Source organism: Microtus ochrogaster, chromosome 22, assembly GCF_000317375.1.
Source record: "Microtus ochrogaster isolate Prairie Vole_2 chromosome 22, MicOch1.0, whole genome shotgun sequence".
Classification (NCBI taxonomy): domain Eukaryota; kingdom Metazoa; phylum Chordata; class Mammalia; order Rodentia; family Cricetidae; genus Microtus; species Microtus ochrogaster.
Genome location: NC_022023.1, coordinates 20165118 through 20187017, shown reverse-complemented (window position 1 = coordinate 20187017; position 21900 = coordinate 20165118). Strand labels below are relative to the sequence as shown.

The 21900-nt window shown below is 39.4% G+C and overlaps 1 protein-coding gene across 7 annotated transcripts in view; it reads right to left on the bottom strand.

Annotated features, from left to right (window-relative positions):
• Window positions 1–21900, bottom strand: part of Chd2 (chromodomain helicase DNA binding protein 2) — a 131569-nt gene that overhangs the window by 53587 nt on the left and 56082 nt on the right. For 6 of the 7 annotated variants that reach the window (XM_005357759.3, XM_013350226.2, XM_026784344.1 and 3 more), the window contains 10 exons: window positions 20863–20996; window positions 19978–20203; window positions 19157–19257; window positions 17431–17475; window positions 17089–17267; window positions 14470–14594; window positions 11224–11440; window positions 8707–8796; window positions 7636–7826; window positions 2660–2848 (listed from right to left, as the gene is read on the bottom strand). In XM_005357759.3, the coding sequence (XP_005357816.1) occupies window positions 2660–2848; window positions 7636–7826; window positions 8707–8796; window positions 11224–11440; window positions 14470–14594; window positions 17089–17267; window positions 17431–17475; window positions 19157–19257; window positions 19978–20203; window positions 20863–20996 (1497 nt within the window). Of the gene's footprint in view, window positions 1–2659; window positions 2849–7635; window positions 7827–8706; window positions 8797–11223; window positions 11441–14465; window positions 14595–17088; window positions 17268–17430; window positions 17476–19156; window positions 19258–19977; window positions 20204–20862; window positions 20997–21900 lie in introns of those variants that run through there. The other variant, XM_026784347.1, reaches the window with a different exon arrangement.

Here is a 21900-nt window from a genome sequence, read left to right as displayed (position 1 = left end):
TGTGTGCACACCAGATGTGTGCACACTCAGATGAGTGTCATGTGTGCACACCAGATGTGTGCACACTCAGATGAGTGTCATGTGTGCACACCAGAGAATGGGACAACTAAACCGCAGGTCCACACTCAGATGAGATGGTTGGTGCTCCCAGATAAGAGTACCATGATGGTGCTCAACTAAATCCAGTCCTTAATCCCAGCACTCAGGAGCCCAGTCTAGAGGAGTATCAAGTTCAAGGCCAAATGAGACTAAACAGTGAGATCCTACCAAAAGGGTTGGGGAGGGAAATGGGTGGCAGCCAGAAACATCATGCCTGTAACTCCAGCAACCAACACGCTGGGGCAGAAGAAAGGAGACCTGCAGACTACTCAGTTCACAAGTAGAGAATACTGGTATTCTTTAAGTGTAAGGAATTCATTAATTCTATCCACCAAGAGCACCCCTAGACCACAAGTCTGCAGTCTACATGTACAATCTCCCAGTAAAATAGTAGGTATAATTCTTAACTGCTTGGCTCCGGTTTGAGAGAGTAAAAGGAGATGAACATGAAACACTCTACCATTTTAGAGGGTAAAGCAGCTATCAACTACATTAAGCATAGCATTCCTATCCCAGAACTCCAAACTCCAAAACATTCTAAGTATGAACATGATTCCACAAATGGAAAATTCCACACCAGACCTGATACCAAACAGTCAAATGCAAGTGCACTAAAAACATACATAAAGTGTACACATATACGCGTACACACATGTTACTCACACACACACACACACACACACACACACACACACACACACACCTTACAAAATCAATGTGGTGGAGTACTAGGAGGCTGAGGTCAACTTGATGTACACACAAGACTCTATCTTGAAAAGAAACATTTTCAAAGGCCAAGGTTTTTCTTTAAGAATTAATATATGAGGGCTGGAGAGATGGCTCAGAGGTTAAGAGCATTGACTGAGTTCAATTCCCAGCAACCACATGGTGGCTAACAACCATCTGTAATGGGGTCTGGTGCCCTCTTCTGGCCTGCATGCATACACACAGACAGAACATTGTATACATAATAAATAAATAAATATTTAAAAAAAAAAAGAATTAATATATGAAAAAAAAGAATTAATATATGAAAAAGACATACTAACAAATTGTAATGGAGAGAATTATGCAGATTCCCAAACAAAAAGCATGAATGTTCCTATGCGTGTGTGTGCGCGCCAACTGGGAAATGTAAACGTTCTGTGGAGATTATTAAATTGTTAAGGAATTATTAACTACTTTTAAGCATGGTAACAGGATAAATTTTTGATTAAGAAGTCCTTCTCTTTTGAAGATACACACCAAAAGAGGAGTAGAAGAAAACATAAAGGTAGACTAATTAATGGCCACTGAAGCTGGATTATGAGCAGATGAGTAAGCACTGTACTATTTTTGCTTATATTTAAAATGCCCCATAATAATATCTCTAAAAGCCAAATGGGAGTTTGGAACCACCTACAGTTCAGCAAAGTCTGCCCCAGCACATATGAGGCCCTAGTCTGATCTTCCAGAAACATGTATATGCACACACATTAATGTGCAACATTTTATGAAAATTAAATGTGAAAGCTGATAACAAACACATTTTATTCTATCATCTATGCCAGACTCACTATTTTCAAATTTCAGTAATAATACAGTGAACCAAAAACATGGCTTTGGCCATACTGCTTGGAATGCTAGACAGGAAGGAGTACTCACTGCTCTAGAGGTGAAAGCTATCTCTCCTGGACTTTCAAAAGCCCTTGCAAGTCACGTTCCTGTCTTAAATGAGACTGTGTTGTAATGACGTGTTTCTAGCTGTACAACAAGGCTTCGGGAAGGGACATGTTTCATTCATCTCTATTATTCCCAGTAGCTAGAAGAATGCCTAGCATTAAAAACTTCACAAGAGGTTTATTGAATGGAAAACAAAAATTGTCTAGCTTAACCAATACCTACTTAGTATAGGAGTATTAGCACTAGAAATTACAGGCTGCAGAGCTGGTTTGGTAATTAAGAGCACTGGCTGATCTTGTAGAGGACCTGGGTTTGGGCCCCAGGACAGAATTGGTGGTCCACAACCATCCTTAACTCCAGTTCCACGATATCTGACACCCTCTTCTAATCTCTGCAGGTAACAGGCATGCATGTGGTACATATATACATGCAGGCAAAACACTCATATAAATACAACATAAAATAAATAAATCTTCCCAAAAAATGTTTTGTTTGAAAAACTTCTGATCGTTTATGTAACAAGAATTGCATGGAAATTCTCGCTTACTCAAAGAAAAACAAATTCCCTTTTTTTTTTCTAACTGAGTATGAATTTTAACCTAATTCTATGTTGAGTCTACAAAGCTCAATGACTACCCATGGCTGAAATCCAATTCCTACTGCTATAAGAAAGCAAAGCTTAGGCTCAGGCCTGTTCCTAGTATTATGTAGGGAGGTGGAACTCTTGAGTTCAAGACCAGGTAGAATTACATAGAGAGACCCTGTCTCAAAAAAACAAAATAAAAAAATAGAAAACTTTACTACTGAGAACTCGCCAGATTGGCAAGGGTCTAGACTTAATTACTTTTAAAAAGGCACGTCTTGCTTATGACTCATCTAGCTCATAGCAGGAACTTACTTATAATACTGTTTCTGAAGGGCTGACATCTCCACCCTGAGAATCTGCTCCACTTTGGCAGGAAGTGATTTCTCCACATCTTTTTTGACTCTCCGAAGAAGGAAGGGCTCTAGTACCTTATGAAGACTCTGATAGCCATTCTCTCTCCCCTTTCCATGGTCTTCTTCAAAATCTTCCCAGAACTCAAACCTACGGATGAAATTGTCACCATCAGTTATATGAAAAGAAGAACATTTTTACAACAAATAAGAACTGAACTAGGAGTAGGGGGGCTTGGAGGGGATTTTAAAACAAAATAACCTTCAATCCTTCAATTCATCCCGCATGGAAAGGCAAAATTTGTCCATCACTGAATCTTCAACAAAAAAAAGGGAATAAAAAAAAATCTAATTCTAAAATTTCAAAAAGCGACAAGGTGGCTCAACTGGTGGATACCTGCAACTCATCATGGTCTGTGTTCTGGTTGATGCAGTGTGGTCAGCTGCAGCCACTATCGACAATGTGCTGTGTACTAAAATTGAAAGCCAAAAATCACCCTCCTTCAAGATGCTTCTGTCAGGGATTTTGTGGGAAATTGTGTAAAGTAATTGATACGGCCACTACTGACTGTGATCTCCAGGGAAGGAAAGAGGGATCCAGTAAGCAGACAGGGACAAAGAACAGCAATGAGAAAGGACATACATGCAGCAAATAGAGAGATACATCAGCCAGAACTCTAAATAGTGCTGTTCTGTCGATGGTTACCCCTCCATCCCCAAGGGAGAAACTGGTAATGTCTGGAGACATTTTTAGTTGTGACACCTGGCCTGCAGTACATAGACGCCAAGAATACTGCTAGATGTCCTACAAGGAAAATGACACAAGGCAGCTGGGGTGAGGGTGGGAGTGTCCAGTCCAACCCAAAGGTAAGAAGCCCAGCACTATGAGATAGGACTAAATGGAGGGGTGCAGAGAACTCTCCTCGCAGAAAAATACTGTAGCGAGGAAAGGGAGAGAGGAGAGAGGGGGAAGGGAGGGGAGGGGAAGGGAAGGTAGAGGAAGGGAAGAGAGAGAAAGGGAGGGAAGAGAAGGGGAGGGGAAGGAAGGGGAGGGGAGAAAGAAGGATCAGCCCAATGTTCATCTGCTCAAGTAACAACTGCAGTCGAGCTAGCCCAAGAGATTCCATGTCTCAAACCACCATAGGGGATCCTAAACAGTCTCACAAATAATACTGTTTCAAAAAGGTCAAAAGCAAATAAAGAAAATAAACTTGCTGCCTATAGGTCTGCCTTACAAGAAACACTAAAGTTAAGCCCTTTGAGCTGAAAAAAAAAAAAAAGGGCCTACAGAAACCTCAATCCACAGGAAGAAATAAAGATCACCTGGAAATGATAAAATACAAGTGTTATTTTTCTCTTTTCAGTGCTTCCTTAAAAGGCAATCCAGTGTTAACCAATAATTACTGCTGTATTCTTGAGTTTCTAGCCAAGAGAATTTAAGGTGGAGCCATTGTGGAACAAAGCTGCTACCCTTCTTAAGAATTAAGCTGGCATTAGCCTGGAGATTAGGCTGAACTACAGAATCCCTAGATAATCCAAGAGTAAATCATTTTAAAATAGTAACATAGACTAAGAGAAGAATTACACAGTACACTAAAAATACCTACACTAAGCAAAGCAGAGAAGGAGAACTAGGAATAAACATGAACCATGGAAACAAGTAGCCAAATGACAGGAACAGATCCAACCCTATCACTATTTATATCCAAGAAACTGCCTCAACTAATCAAAAAATAAATAAATAACTTGTATCTAATGCTCTGTTTCCCGGTTTCCACCAATTCCATTCGACACCAAGGTTCTACAGAACATTAACTAAGGCAAGATATAAAGAGCATTCACATAAGAAAGACACTGAGAAGCCTGTACCTGCAGAAATATGGTCCCCAAAGTAAAAATACAAAAAAATTGGTAACAATAAAAAAGTTATAAAAACAAATTTATGAACACCAGATAAATATGTAACCCTCAAACATAGCCCTACATTTACTGGAGCTCTAGACCCTAACCACAGCTCTATACTCAACTGTAGCTGTAGACCAGTAATTCTCAACCTTCCTCATGCTGCAACCCTTTAATACAATTCCTCATGGTGTGGTGACCCCAACCATAAAATTATTTTCAGTGCTACTTCATGACTGTAATTTTCCTGCTTTATAAATCATAATGTAAATATCTATGTTTTAATGTAAATATCTGTGTTTTCCAATACTCTTAGGAAATCCTTGTCAAATGACCCGTCACTGACCCACAATCCGAAAACCACTGCTTTAGTCTCTAGCTCTATCCTCAATTGTAGCTCAAGACTCTAGTACAGTATAAAAATGAGATGAAGAAAACAACATAAGAGGGCCCAGGATATATGATGAGCTCAGTAGTGAGCACTGACCCACTCAGCATACAAGGATTTCAGCGTTTTACGGAAACAACAAAGCACCTTAACTGATACCTAGATTCAAGGCAATCCCAACAAAACTACAGTAGGTTCTTTCCCCAGAAATTAATGAGCTGATTGTGAAGCAGGGATGCAAAGCCCTTACGAGTACACGAAATGCTCTAAGAAAGAAAGAAACGGATTCTTATACTTCTCCATGTTAAACACCAGTAGGAAGCAGACACTCAAGACTGCTGTGCAGACGAACTGAAATAAGTATCACAGCCCAGGATTGACAGACCAGAAGCAAATCCTGTCTCTATTAAGATTTCCAACAAAAGACACGTCTTCAACAATAATGCTGGAACAAATTTCCAGACTGCTCAGTGAAGAAAAATGAATCAAGGTCCTCACACTCCATATACTAAATGCCTCAAAGTAAAATACGCACCTAATGTGACAGCTAAAATGTGTTCATAGCCCATGGTTAGGCCTATCTATTCTACAAGTCACACAAAAAATTACTTGATAAAAGCCAATCATACACTTTATTTAGACAAAAGTGCTTTATCTATTGAGAGCACCTGTATCCAGAAGTGTTTTTAAAGAAATAAATTGTTCAACCCATATATTGTCAACTCAATTTTAAAAAACCAAAGCTATGCTTTTTAAATTCTATTTATCTTTATTTTATGTGTATAAGTGTTTGTCAGCATATATGTTAATATACTAAGTATATGCAGTGTCTGCAGAGGCTGAAAGAGATTGCAAATTCCCTGGAACTGGAGTTACAGACTCCATGTTAGCCACCATGGAGTTTTTAGGAACTGAACCCAGATCCTCTCAAGAGCAGCAAATGCTCTTAACCACTAAGCCAGCTCGCTAGTTTCAATTTTTCTAATTTTCTTAACAGGAAAAGATATGAATAAAAATTTCACTAAAAAAGCCCAAATAGCCAAAGAGAAAATAAGAAGATGGTGAATATCCTTAGTACTTATAAAGAAAAATATATTATGGAACATTTACCTGTCGATTATACAATTAGTAATTCAATTGCTTACTGTGTCTCAGTTGCTAATCCAGGTAATGTGAACCAGTGTTGACTAGCAACCAAGATCACTAGTATTTTCACATGCCTAATTTAGTGTTAACAGATGAAGAGGTGCTATGCAGCAAACCAAACAGGGGATAATGCTCTTGTACCCTGTACAGATTTGACACTCATATTGGTTTAATAAAGCACAAAATTGGCCAGTAGCTAAGCAGGAAGAATAGGTGGAGTGACCAGACTAGGAGAATTCTGGGAGAGGAAAGGCTCAGTCTGTAGTCACCAGTCAGAAGCAGAGAAAGCAAGATGAGAATGCCTCACTGATAAAAGGTACCATGCCACATGGCTAAACATAGACAAGAATTATGAGTTAATTCAAGTTGTAAAGCTAGTTAATAATAATCCTGAGCTAATAGGACAAAGAGTTTATAATTAATATAAGCCTCTGTGTGTTTCTTTGGGACTGAATGGCTGTGGGACTGGGTGGGACACAAACTTCTGCTTACAGAAGAGAAGGCTAAGAAAGGAGGCTGTCTTGTAAAAGTAAGGAGAAGCATTCCAGACAAGACAGAGTAGGAACGGGATAGCATGTGGAAGGGACAGAAAGATGGCCAGGAGGGCTGAAACATGATGACTAATAGAACAAGTCTGGATTCAGTATGAGCCAGGACCCAGATCAGTACAGTCTTTCACACTAGAGGAAGGAACTTAGATTTAGGTTTAAGTTGTCACTGTAAACCACTAGATAATTTAAGAGTGTAGAATGAATATATATACTATGTATCTATTCTATATAATTTATACTAGAGATAAGCCAAAGTCCTGTAAGAAGCAAGTTGATTTGAGCAAGGACTAAAACTAATGCTTCTATTAACAAAGACAGAATTTAAGACATGTCAGACTATGTACACCGTATACTTCATTCACGTGGCTTTTCAGTTTTTGTTTTGTTTTATGCTTTTTGAAGCAGACTTACATGGAGCTTAGAATGGCCTCAAACTCACTATGTAGCTGGCACTGAATTCCTAATCCTCCTGCCTCAACCTCCCAAGTAGGGATTGGGTACAAAAAGAATCACTATCTCATCTGACTCGCATTTGTCTTAATAATTATTTTCCAAATGCTTTAGCTAATTCAAACCTTTGGTAGGCAATTATATAGTCCTCCTTAACAGGCTAATTTCTTTAGTTTTTATCACTTTAGTATAGAAGACCGCAATACAGCTGCTTCTGCCACAGATAAATGTTTTGCCTCCCCATGCCATCAGTTATGGTTAAGCCTATTAAGAACATCAAGAAGTTGCCAGACATGGCAGTGCAGCCTTTAATGCCAGCACTTGGGAGACAGAGGCAAGTTGATCTCTTATGATACTGATGCCAGCCTGGTCTACATAAGTTAGTTCCAGGCTAGCCAAGACTACATGAGACCCTTATTTTAAAAATACAAAAAAAAGGGGGGGGGGACATTTACAATCAGACATTCTAGCACCTTTTGAAAGAAACAGGAAGGAGCTTACTTCTCCGGCATAATAAAGTGCAGCAAGGACCAAAGTTCCTTGAGGGAATTCTGCAGAGGGGTGCCCGTGATCAGTAGCCTATGGCTGGACTTGAAATCAATCAGAGTTTTATACAATAAAGAGTCATCATTCTTCAACCGATGGGCTTCATCTACTCCCAGGAAGGCCCAGTTAATACTGCCCAGCACAGTCTAAAGTAAAAAACAGAAGAGAACGAGCCACTAGGTCAGAAGGGGACCCACAGTGCTTACACATTAAAGCATTTCTGCATAAACACCATCACAAACATACACAGGTAGGCACGCTTATTCTTCACAAATTTAATATCTATTAGGATTCTTCTGCTTGTTCTAGCAATGGCCAGAGTCAAGAGTACCTCATCCTCTCCACTTTTAGTGAGTCTCTTACACAAACCACTACTGCAAGCTCGGCAAGAGGATGAAAACTATGCTGAACAAAAGCAGAAACAAAAATTTCATGTGACTGTCTTTTCAAAACTATTTTCTTGCCTATTTCCCACCCCAACCCTGAAACACAGAAAACACAAAACCACCAAACCACCAAATTGAATAAAAAAAAGTTACCACTTAGTAACTTTAGCAAAGGCTCTCCAGTCTCTGTACTGTAGCTCAGTGCTTCCTCCTGCCTCCTGCTCAGCTCAACTGGACTTGGTCGACCTGAGCTCCCATTCAACTGTGAGGTTTGGTTTCTACTTACAATTGTAGTATCTGAGGGATATCTTAAGCTTGTTTCTTTGTTTGGCTTTTTAAACAAAACCGGAAGAATAACTGACAAGTAGGAAGCACCGTCCCCACTATCCCCACTACTAAGTATGACACACATGGGCAAGACTTAACTTTGTTTTTTTAAAGATTTATTTATTTATTATGTATGCAGTGTTCTGCCTGCACACCAGAAGAGGGCAGCAGATTTCAATATAGATGGTGTGAACTACCATGTGGTTGCTGGGAGATGAACTCAGGATCTCTAGAAGAGCAGTGTTCTTATTCTTAACCTCTGAGACATCTCTCCAGCACCCAAGATTTAACTTTTTTATGAATAATTACACACCTTATCTTTTAAGAGGATCTCATATGTTGTTATAAGTGCATTGAACTTCAACCTTTTGGTTTGAGAATGAATCCACTCATATTCCCTTATCTATAAGAAGAAAAGAAATAGTAATTAAAACACAATTTCAGCTTCCAAATTTGTAACAAGTTTTATAATAGATGGAATAAAAATGACAAAAATAAAAGTCTCACAAAAATGGAATGAATAGCCTATGTACTCTAAAGAAACTTAAATAACTCAAACATTGAACACTGAGTCAGAATCAATATGTTGCACTAAGCAGGAAAATCATTAGTCATTGCAAATAACCCAAACCACCCTCAAAGATCTGATGAGTGTGCAGTATTTCCAAACAATCAAACTTCAGGAACTTGCTGGGTTTGATGTAACATCCCAGCACTGAGGTGGCAGAGGCAGACAGATCTCTGGGAGTTCAGGGCCAACCTGGTGTACAAAGTAAGTTTCAGGACAGACAGGGCTATTACACAAAGAAACCCGTCTTGGGAAGAAGAAAAAAAAAAAAAAAAAACAACCTTTGGGCACTTGAACTCAATAATGGAAGGTTTTCCCAGACCCCTGAAGTGTTCTTAAGAAAATAAAATTTCCATTATTCCTTAGATACAGTGATATTTACTAAAACATGACAAATTATAGCCCAGAAATTTCATTCATCATAGTTAACCGATACATTCAAGAAAAGAAATTTTACAGAGTAAAAATAGAACTTAACATAAACAGAAAATATTGAGAATATAAAGAAACTAGAAAATTAATGAATCCATTCTGAAACCTGACCAGAAATTCAGCAAACACAATGTCTACTACAAAGGCCTTATGGTGTGCTGAGCGAGAAAACAGAACAAGACGATGAGCATTGGCAGGTGATTACCACCAAAGACTAAAGGGAAGGAGAACTGGGTACCTGCCACAAATCAAATTCCCACGGCTTCCTTCTCCTTTAAGAACTAACAAATTAGAAGAACTAAGAACTATTATGTCTTAGAAAGTCAAAATTATGGCACCGAAGCCTAATATAGTTTATAATCAGACAATTTTTCTCATTTTGTTTTGCTTGCAGGGCTGGCAATCAAACTCAGGGTCTCGCAAGCTAGGGTCTATCAACTAAGCTACAATTCTAACCCAACCAAGTGTGGGCAAAATGACAGCATTCAATAAAAACATATTTGAACCCATGCAAATGTGCTTACAGCACTTCTGTAAATTGTTAAGATTCCGGGTGACCTGCTCTAACTACAAGCAGTCTCCAAAAGGGCACAGCTATGTCTGCTGAGCTAAGGCTCCAGTGCTCCATTCTAGTCATCTAACAACAAGGTGAGACAGACTTCCTGGACAGTCTTCAGCAGTCTGTCAGGTATTTGTTGCCATTAATTTTTAGGACTATCACAAAAATTACAGGGATACAAATAAAAGCACCAACACAAGAACCAACATATAGTAAGTATTCAAAAGAAAAAAAAATTCTCAAAAAAAATTTTCTAAACAAAGACAAATTTATATCACTATGTGCTAAATTCATGATGTTCAAGGCATTGTTTGATACCAAATAACTCTCTTTTCTGCAGTCCTAGAAATGTATTGTTTTCCTTTATTTTTATTTCTTTCTTGCAAGTTATGAAGTTAAGAGATCGGGAAATAAATTCTAAGAACTCAAGTCTTCCCAATAACATTTTGAGTAAGACAGCAAAGACATTAATTTTCCATAAGAAAAGGTAATCTTAAATAAAAAGATCAAACTAGTAGTGGTAATGCATGCTAATACTCATAGCTCTCAGGGGCTGAGGGAGGTGGATTGCCACAAGTTAGAGGCCAATCTGAGCTACATATGAGACACTAGGAGGGAAAAGAGACGGAAGAGAGAAGAGAAAAATCAGAGAGAAAACAGTACAGCCTAAGAGATTCCCATGGAATTATTGCTGTTTTAAAACAAAGTAGTAGGCCGGGCGATGGTGCCGCACGCCTTTAATCCCAGCACTCGGGAGGCAGAGGCAGGTGGATCTCTGTGAGTTCTAGACCAGCCTGGTCTACAGAGCTAGTTCCAGGACAGGCTCCAAAGCCACAGAGAAACCCTGTCTCGAAAAACCAAATAAATAAATAAATAAACAAACAAACAAACAAACAAATAAATAAATAAATAAAGCAAAGTAGTATACACCTTGTTCAATGTATTAAAGAATATCTGAGTTGCATTGACAGACCTCCAAGTACTGAGCCCATAGTACACAATGTGTGAATGATTTTGTTCTGTTTTGTTTCTTTTTTGAAATGGGGTTTCTCTGTGTAACACCCCTGGTTGTCCTTGAACTTGTTCTGTAGATCAGGTTGCCTCTGCCTCCCAAGTGCTGGGATTAAAGGTGTGCACCACCATTGCCCAGCATGTATGAATAATTTTACTCAAGAGTTTACTATAGTTTTATACATCTATAAAAGATTTTCAGTCAATTCTAAAACACATTTTTAACATACATGCTACTTCAACTCCTTTTGCTTACGCACCGTATTTCTGCTCATCAGGTCGCCTATGTAAACCACCACGTTAATCTCTGGGGCCCAGATTTCGAACTCCCTCTGCCATGAAGTGAGGGTGGATAAGGGGACGACTATAAGAAAGGGTCCATAGAGCTGGTGCTGGTGGAACAGGTAGGAGAGAAATGATATGGTCTGAATGGTCTTTCCTAGGCCCATTTCATCAGCAAGGATTACACTGTTACTTCTGCAGTAAGAAAAAAACACAAACAAATTATTAGTTCATGAGAAAACAGTATGTGCACCAATTATACACTTGACAATATCAGCAGAGAAAGGCATCAGAGTGACCTTCAATGAATTTCTCCTCACGTTCATTTTTAATGACTTAAACATCCTAAATAAGGAAGAAAGCAGAAGACAGGAACAACAGATCAGGCAAATCTATCTGGAAGAATATTCAAGACTCAGATTACACAAGATTCCTCTAATTGTTTCTATCTTATATGTAAGGCTTCGAATTATATTGTCTACCATAGGCTATCCCTCCTAACAGTGAAGACAGCTCTATCATAGATGCATACAGGTATGGAGCCTTTGGTTCATCAATATACAAACCAAGGAAAATGGCTATCACCGTGCTGCTCATTCCAAGAGTCACGTGCCTCTGCTCACATTACCTCCCCTTTCCACTGTGTTCCACCTGACTGTCCAATACCATATCTACTATTTTATACACCTGCTTGATGGAGAGTGTGAAGGACCCTTGTTTGAAGTGCTGGAGACAGAGCCCAGGGCCTTGTATGTTCTAGGCAAAGGGGAACTGTTTTAAATATGTCACAGTCTAGACTTCTGGGGGCTCATTCTAGACCTACTATGTGTTATTTGTGCATATACTAGAGACTATTCAAGAAAGAGTGCAGGATTCTGAGGGGTTTGTTTTGTTTTTTTATGAAGCAGAGTCCCACTGTGTTGTTCAGATTGATCTGGAATTTGCACTCTTCCTTCCTCTGCCTTGAAGAGTTAGTAGGAAAGGTAGTACATCCAGCCTTTGAAGACTGATCCAGTGCTCATGGGCAGTCTAAGTGACACTGGATCTAGAAATGGGCTGGATTCCACATTTGTTTCTTTAATTGTACACATGTAAAAAAAAAAAACTAGATGAAAAAAATGAGCAAGGTTAGGAAAGCATGCTTGGGAAAGAGAAAGTAGTCAGGAAACTAGAGACTGATGTATGGTACAGTCTGTAAACATTTCTGCAAGGCTCTTTCTTCAAGGGCCAATGAGATAACTCAAAGAGTAAGGCATTTGCCACAAAACCTAACTACCCAAGCTCAGTCTCCACAACCCACATATTAGGGAAGACAAGATTCCTTCATGTCAGACATGCAATTATATATACATACATATGAGGTACACATGCAATATAAGCAAACTTATAAAAGATCATCCTTTATTTAGCTGAGGTTCTGGATTTCCCCAAGCATCAGAGCTGTGGGTGTGCCAAGGAGCCTCAGAGCTCTGAATTTGCTTGTTGTTTATAGCTTTATGCTGTTTCAGGGTACTGCAGTTCATGTGGGTCCTTCCCTGATCAGAGTACGTGGATAACCCAATCCCAGTGCCATCAACTCAGCTTAATCTCTAAGTGGCTTACTCTCCTGTGCTCCTGCTTGCATCTTTATCTGTAGTAGGGGACTACATTTCCCTGCAGAAACCAGCTCTCTTTCCCACTTGCAAAGTCCTTGTTCCTTTAGCTATGCTCATGCTACTGTGACTGTATTTCAACATGCAATTTTGTCCCAAATGAACTGATGGTATGTATTGTATGTATGTATGTATGTATGTATGAATGTGTGTGTGTGTGTGTGTGTATGCTTCACTAGTGAACCAGTGAACTGAAAGAAAAAAATAAAAGTTAATGTCTAGCTAGAAGAACAAGAACAAGGCATTTAATTTGCCAAGATTGCAGACAGATCTCTGGGTTTTCAGCAAAACTGGTCTATATAATGAGTCCTAGGGTAAGTTAGAGCCACAATGAGACTCTTTTAAAACAAACACAAAAAACAAACCAAAAAAAAACCCACCTGCAAATATTCTACAACTCTGGAGAAAGGTCTTGGTATCCTGGCTCCTAAGCACCCTACATTGTAGAATAAAAGGGCTAGCTCATATAACCTCTTTAGTTACATTAAGTTAATACTGATCCCTAAAAAGAGTAGGACTTATTATCGTCTGAAAGGAAATTTTTTTAAAATATTTGCTCTATAATTTCATACACATAATATTCTTTGTTCAATCCCTCCATTTTCCTCTTATCCCACACTCCCTCCACCAAACCAAGCCCCTTTTTCCCAAGCCTCTTACCTACTTTCATATCTGTTTATTTGTGTCTATATGACTGCCACTGCATTTAATTAGGTTTGCCTGCATGAGTATGGGTGGGGTTAAGGAAAATCTTTTTTAAGCAACTAAAATGGTTGTGACCCACTTTCTCATACAAACTGAAGCTCAAATACTGGATTTACTTCAGAGTCTTAAACACTACATTCAATTGAAAGATAAGTTTTGAAGGTGGGTTCACCTGGGAAATCGTTATTGTAAATGTGTTTGTAACTAGAAATCATAGCCTGTAAGAAAAATGAAGACACAAGCCAGGCATGGCAGCACACACCTTTAATCCCAGCACAAGGGAGGAAGAGGCAGGTGGATCTCTGTGAGTTCAGGCCAGCCTGGTCTACAAAATGAGTTCCAGAATAGCCAGAGCTGTTACAGAGAGAAACCCTGTCTCAGGAAGAAAATAAAGAAGACACAAAGAAAGGGTGGGGATGGAGAGATGGCTCAGTGATTCAAAGCACTGGCTGCTCTTCCAGAGAACCTGATTCAATTCCCAGCATCCACAAGGCAGCCCACAACCATCTGTAACTCCAGTTCCAGGATACTGATGCCCTCTACTGGCCTCTATGGGTACTAGGCACACAAGTGGTACACAGACATACATGCAGGAAAACATACAGTTTGTGTGTGCGCGTGTGTGTATGCTCTGGGTGTTCTTGTGTGGGCGTGCTTCTGTGTGTGTAAAATTTCTTTATAAAAAGGTAAGCATAAAAGACTCTGTCACTGGCACTAAAGGAAGCCCTCACATGCGCGTCACATAATGAAGAGGAATCACGTTTATCTTGAATCACTTAAATTCTCAAAGCCTAAGTGGTCCCCATAACTTAGGATAAAAATAAGCCAAACACAGTGGAGAACAATCTAGCCATATCTTCTACCTACTTGCACCAGGAGTGAGCAAGCCAGTTGAGACCCTCTAGCTGATAATCCCGGAGCTCCAGATTCTCCCCTCCTAAGTATGCTGGCTGCTTCTTTAAAGCTACAAATCGTGGTCTTTGCTTTAGTGCCTGAAAAACAAAAATTAACAAAACCTATGTCTTAGAAACATTTTCCCCTGCTCTTAAATTACAATGTTAGCCATATTTTATGTACTCTATGCCAGAAAAAGCTTAATTTCAGATATGAATGGTTACCCCACCCTACCCCATCCCAGTACTCTCTATTCTCAGAGTTCATCCTAAAGTCAAGTATTTTTAAATAACTTGCTCTTTTTCTGAAATAAAATTATGAGCATAAATTAGCTCCGTATTTTCTCATCCTTCATTGTGTGGCACACACATTAACACTCTGGAAGTTTGTCACTGAGAGATGTTGAACAAGCAATCCTACAAATACTGTAACTGGGAACTCTGAGGGTCAGCCCACTTACATTGAGTCCCCAACCTTGTGAGTCTAGTTTCCAGAAGGAAAAGTTGCCCTTTCCACTGCTGGAGGTTTGAAAACTTGCATTCTACTAAGGCCAAATCTACTGCTTACACAAAACATAGATTCTGCAGTCAAATCAGTTTGGGGCGCAAACAAAGCATTCAAAGTTACTCAAGTTTCTCTACTCAGGACTTTCAAAGTCTACGCATGTATAAGATGAATTCCTCAAGTCTTTCTGCAAGGTGCCTTTATCTTTTGTGGGAATTACCACCGTAGCTGTGTGGTCATTAGTACATTCAATTCTCCTATGCAAGGAAATAGTCTGGCTCCTCATGCCCACCTTCTACACTAGCCATTCATCTAGTCCTGACAAAACAACCTTCCCATGCCTCGGCTAATTGGCCCTCCATGCAGTCTTCAATTACTGTAACATATTACTCGATGGATCTTCTGGCTCTCGTCTCCTACTCACTGTCATTATCTGAAGCCATCAAATAAAACGCTGATCACAACCTGGCCCTCTACAGTGCAAGGTCTCAAAAACTGTAGGACAGTCAATTCACACCTCCGTCAACACAGTCAGGATGCGTGCTGTGAAGGAAATGTGCTCAGCAATACCTTCGGATCCACAAGTTTTCTATTACAAAATTCTTTTGTACCCTTCATGGAAAGTCAACCCTGAGGTCTTTTGCTCTTTTTAACACTGTTTTTCATAGATTTATTTTATTATTGTATTGTGTATATGAGTGTTTTACCTGCATGTAAGTATATACACCACATGTGTGCTTGGTACCTGAGGTAGTCAGAAGAGGGTGTTGGATCCCTGAGACTGGAGTTACAGATGGTTGTAAGCCACCATGTGGGTACTGGGAATTGAAGCCCAGTATTCCACAAGAGCAACAACTGCTCTTAACTACTTAGCCAACTCTCCAGGCCCCAGAGCCCTTTCTTGTATGCTATTAAGCACCAATCCACTTTTCAGAGCAGAGGCAAAGTAAGCACTGGCTGCTTTCCTCTGAAAACCTCCTCACTGCCCACCAGAACCGTGGCCTCCACCTCCGCTCTGTAGCTTCTCCACCACACACACATGCTGGTCTTCACAGACAGGGGACTGATGTTATCAACATGAACTTCACCTTCTATAAGGCGGTCCAAGGAACCAAGCATACTTCTAGATCTCAACAAATTTCAAAAACACAGAAACACTGGTACAACCAATATGACAATAAAAGGCCTGTACTTTTCTGATTTAATATTCAGAGACATCTTTCCTATTTGTTTTAAAGTGACTATTTTCAAAAATTTCTAATAATATATCTAACTCTATAAAGTAGTAAATTATAGAAACCAGCAAAGTTATTATACAACAGATACTCTTTCTAAAAAACATGAGTGTGTTCTTAAAAATTTCTAAAAAAATAATACACTACTGTGCACCACATGCGTGCAAGGACCCTTCAGGGGTCAGAAGAGGGCACTGCAGCTCCTGGAATTGGAGTCACAGGCAGCTGTGAGCCACGCTCAGGTCTTCTCCAAGAGCAGTAAGTATTCTTAACCTCTAAGTCATCTCTCCAGCCCCTAATCCTCTCCTTTAGCTTTCTTTTTACTTTGCGCCAAGTAAAGTATATTCCAGGATGGCCTTGAACTCACTCCAAGGCCAAGGATGACCTTGAATTTCTGACCCCTCTGTCTGTACCTCCAGAACCCCGGGATTACAGGCATGCACAATGAAACCCAAAGGCTGCACACATGCCAGGTACAGTCTGCTAACTGAGCTATAGACCCAGTCCATGCAGTAATCATTTGTATTTAATGTTACGTTTAAATCACCATTAATTCTTGCTTTGCTTCTATATACCTGCACAACGAACCCTTTGGTTATAATACCTTCCCACAAATTCACACATACATACACAATTCATAAATATATGAATCAAAGGCATGCACCACCACACTCAGCATAATATATATTCCAACACTCAAGTTGCAGAAGCAGATTGATCTCTGTGTGTTCCAGGCCAACCTGATCTACACAGTTAGTTCCAGGACAGCCAGGGTAATATAAGAGACTCTGTCTCAAAAAAACAAAATATAAAACTATAAAAACTAAAAACACAAAAGCCAACAATGGCCAACCTTGCACTCTCTTGTTGGAATGGTTTTGGAGTTGTTACGGCTGTGGAAGCTGTCGATACAATTCTGGAATTTCTTTCCGATCAAGGCTTCATCTTCCCAGCTACACTCTGAGTAAGGCAGTCCCATCCATTTGCAGAGATATTCAGGCTCATTTGAAGGCACTGGCTTCCGACTATGAGCTATAACATGAATAAAAAAATTATCAGATAATATCAAATTAAAGGAAGTAATATTCTTTTTAAATATATAACTAATAAACAGCATGTGACAAAACTATAAATCTGCAAATCACAATGTGCTCATAAATACTGAATATTTACTAAATATGAGACTGTTACTCACCTGGAAAATCTGTTTGGCCCAATGTAGATTTACTTGTCTTCACAGCTAAACAAATATAAAATAAGACAGAAAAGTTACAAATATACCAAGAAAGAAGAAGAAACAGATTTTATAAGTAAGGAACTGGAGAGATGGCTCAGGGGTTAAGAGCACTGGCTGCTCTCCAAAAGGGCCCAGATTCAATTCCCAGCACCCACATGGCAGCTCACAAGTTTTGTTACTCCAGTCTCAGTGGATCTGAGGCCTTCTCTTGTCGCCTCCTCAGGAGCAAAAGCATGAACATTGTGCACAGGTATACATGAAGGCAAAACACATACATATAGAATATAAATAACTTAATAAAAAAAGCTTTTCCAAGTAAGAATGTGTGCTCATTCTCCATGGTTTAAAGGAAGCCTGCTCTAACCTGGGTGTCAGACTATCATCCTAGCACTCTGCTATTTTTCTTTTCAAATACATTAAAAACATTTTTAAGTATAAGGGTTCAAATAAATCGAAGACCTTTTCTGGGTCAGTAAGACCACCAAACAAACCACAGCAATGTGTGATGGAAAACAAATTCCATGGTCACCATCAGGGAATGTCTGAAAGACTTTCTGTGCATCGTTTCCTAAGCAGGCGTGCTGGGCTCTGGAGCCCAGCATAAATGTCATGTGTTTTCAGTGTGTCTATCACTGACAGAAAAGAGCATTTGAGGCACAGACTCTGTACAGTCAATACAATGACATACTATTATTTCACAGAAGGATCTCCACGTTTAGAGGTGCAATAAAGAAACTGGGGAAAGCCTTAACTAGAAGCTTATAGTCTTAAAGGTTCATTCTCCACAAGTTTTTTTGTTTTGTTTTGTTGTTTTGATTTCCAAGACAGGGTTTCTCTGTGTTGCTTTGGAGCCATCTCCACAAGTTTTAAAGTTGAAGTAATTCCCAAAACAAAGAACTTTTAGTTGAAAGAGTAAAAATGGTTCTGTTACTTTTTAAAATAAGGCATCACTGAATCTACACTCAAAACCATCTCTCATTCTCTCCTGAAGCCCCCTCAAGCAGACCTGTTCTGCTAACAATTACTTCCTGTTGCCATTTCACTGAAGCCAGCCAGCGCTACTCCCAAATTCAAGGATCAAATCCAAGACTAGTGTTCTATGTCAATCATCTACTTCTACTGCAGCAATCTCTTAGCTCACCTCTTAGATCACTGCCTACTCCTTCTCTGTCTCTAGAAAACATGCTAGAATGTTCTCAGACTTTCTCTTCTCACAGTGTGTTCTCTCTGTCTCTCTCTGTCTCTGTCTCAGTACATTTCAAATTTTAAGCACTACCTATACATTGGCAATACCTAAATATACCTCCAAGTCACCACAGGAATACATGTTGGAGTCCTCAAATAATACTTGTCTCTTAGATAACAACAAAGTTACCAACCAAAGCATTTGATTTCAAATCCAAAAAATCAGTTCTTCCCTTGATCTTTCCATTTCAGTGAATGGTACCTGTACTGTCTTAGGAAATCTTGCAAGCCAAACATCCCTGACACTCCCGTCTTTCATCCCCCACACCCAAATCCAAAAGCAAAAAATAATTCTCCCTTCAAAATAAATAAATACAGGCCTTGTTTAGTCTCAAAAAGTAAAACTATAAAAATGCATCTTATAAATTTATATAAACCTAAAGCCTAGGTCATTTTCTCCAAGTTTATCCATGCCTAAAATAAGTTTGCAAGAACTTACCTATTACTCTTTCTACTATTTGATACTGTTTATTCAACTCTGAGGCCAGCTCCTGTTGGCAATTGAAATATTCAACATCTTCTGGAGAAACTTTCCCTAACCTAGACAGAAGACCAAAAAAACAAGCATATACCAGTTAGAGCTTGGAGATCGATATATATGTATCAGAGCAAACCTTCTAAGTACAAATGTAAACTTAATTGCTTCCAGGTGTCCCTTTAGTAATCTTCAATAGTAACAAGTCTGAGATGTTTAAATGAGACCAAAAAAAGGGAAAAAATAAAAAACAAAAAAAACCCCTTCACATCATTTCTACAAACTATATTACAACCAAGAATAATTACAAGTGTATCAAAACCCAGAGGGCTCTAGACTATTAACTTTCACATATAAGCCACCCCAGCCTAATCAAACCAAAGTAACAACATGTTTTGAGATTGGCTCTACATACAGCTGTCTAAATTCAAGTCACTGATTCACTTGCAGTCACTTCTCCCATCTACAAAACAGTTAACGAAACAAATAAAAATCTCACAATTTTATTGTCAAGATCAAGCAACATACGTAAGAAAGGAAATGTGGCAAGTGCTCCATGAGCCAGCTGTTCTTGTTAAATCGGAGAATTTAGTAGGCACACAGGAAAGCATTCACTGTCGCCACATCACAATTTCAGAAACAGAACTGTAGAATGCTCAGCATTCCTTGATCAGATGATCAAGGCAAAATCTGAAATCCTAGAGAGCGCTGTTCTCCACACAATTAAAAACCTCCCTTCCCGTACAGACTGAAAACACCACTTGAATTGGCAGCAGGAAGCATACCATTGTTTGATTTCGTCCTCTTTCTTCTTAAAGTTCTCCAGTTTTTTCAGGCCCTTCACTTTCTGCTGCTGTAAGGACTCTTCGCTCTCCCATGTGCTGTGGATGTAAGACCAGCCCTTCCACTTGATCAGGTACTGGATCTCACCTTCCTCCCTCTCGGGCTCAAAGGCCTCACTAGGATCTCCGTTAGCTTCAACAGCATACACAGTGGTAGATGCCCCCGTGGCTGCAAAAGAATTTGCAGTTTTAGTTCAACTTTAAAGGAAATGTAAGAAGCCAGGCGAAAAAAGATCCCCACTTAAACAACTGCCAATAAGAATCTCTCCTTGAATAAACCGAATGCCTCTGTCTTACAATAAGTGGTCAATTACAATTACTACAATAAGTAAGTCACCTTGCAACACAGGATGGGTCCAGTAATTTTAAACATCCTGAAAATGCTACTGTTTACCTTAAAGCATGCGCAAACTTGCAGGTGAAAGCAGGCAAATCTGTGCAAACACCTTAAAAAAAATCAAAGAGCAGCATCCTTTCCTTTTCAGTACACCTCAGAAGGCAGACCTCTTCCTCTGAGAACAGAGTAAGAAATCAAAACCTCCTCGCCTCTCCTTAACTCACCTCCCCAAAGCTAAGTTAACTGCCTTACCCTCAAATAAACCAGATTGGGAGCGTGGTGGGGTGTGGTTAGGTTAGCAGCACCAAGGCCTGATTCAGCTGCCAGCACTGCGTACAGTGGCAATGGTAGTACACGTCTGTAATCCCAGAACTTGGGAGGTAGAGGCAGGGGGTCATTGTTGAATATATGGAAAACTGGAGGCCAGTCAAGGCTACCAGAGATCCTGTGTCAAAAATCCAGAGAATAATTTGCTCCCCAAAGACACAAACCTCCTTTCTTTCCCAGTCTTGAATCTAAGACCTTTTCAATAGTTTCACTATTATCTTGCTGTTCATCAATTCCTTCTCCAGTCATTTCAATGAGATCATCTGAATCAGTTTCAAAGTCATCATCTTCTTTGTAACTGTGTGAGAAATAATACTGAATGAGCAGCAGACCATACCTTCAGAATTAAACATCTCTACAGATAGCACATAAGAGCCACACTCTCTGACGCCAACAAATTACTCACAGGTTTTCCAGTCGACGGCTCAAAACCTCCCTCGTCCCATTTCAATCACTGACACAAGTCCACAAACTAAAGAGTAGCTCACACTACACATATAAGCAAGATAAAGGAATCTACAAGGATACCCTTTATTTAGTACCAGGTAATATCTAAATTATGACAAAGAAAGTTCATAAGGAATGAAAAATTGCTATTATTTCAGACATAAGAAAAAAATCCTAAGATTAAATGTTTCAATCATGCAATTTTATCTCCCAATAACAAAAAAATGAAATTTAATTTGACCCAAACAGTTGAGAATGTTCAAACTCATACTTCTGAATTGTAAAATCTAAAATGTATTTGGCCATGATAATCCCAGAACTGGGAAGACTGAGCACAGAGAGGTGATCTGAGGCTGGTCTGAGCTACACAGTAAATTCAAGATAGCCTTGACTACATAGTAAGTTCCAGGTTAGCCTAAGTTACATCAAAAACATAAAAAGAAAAGAAAAACAAAATAAAGCCTTTACAAGTAAAACACACCTAAACAGTAAATACAAGGGGGCACAGTTCAGTAGTATTGGCCTTATATAAGCAAAGTGCTGGGTTTAATCTCCAACACAACAAAATGATAATAGGAAGACAAAGACACAATATAACACAGTAAGAAAATGAGCTAAGGGGGCTGGAGAGATGGCTCAGTGGTTAAGAGCACTGCCTGCTCTTCCAAAGGTTTTGAGTTCAATTCCCAGCAACCACATGGTGGCTCACAACCATCTGTAATGAGGTCTGGTGCCCTCTTCTGGCCTGCAGGCAT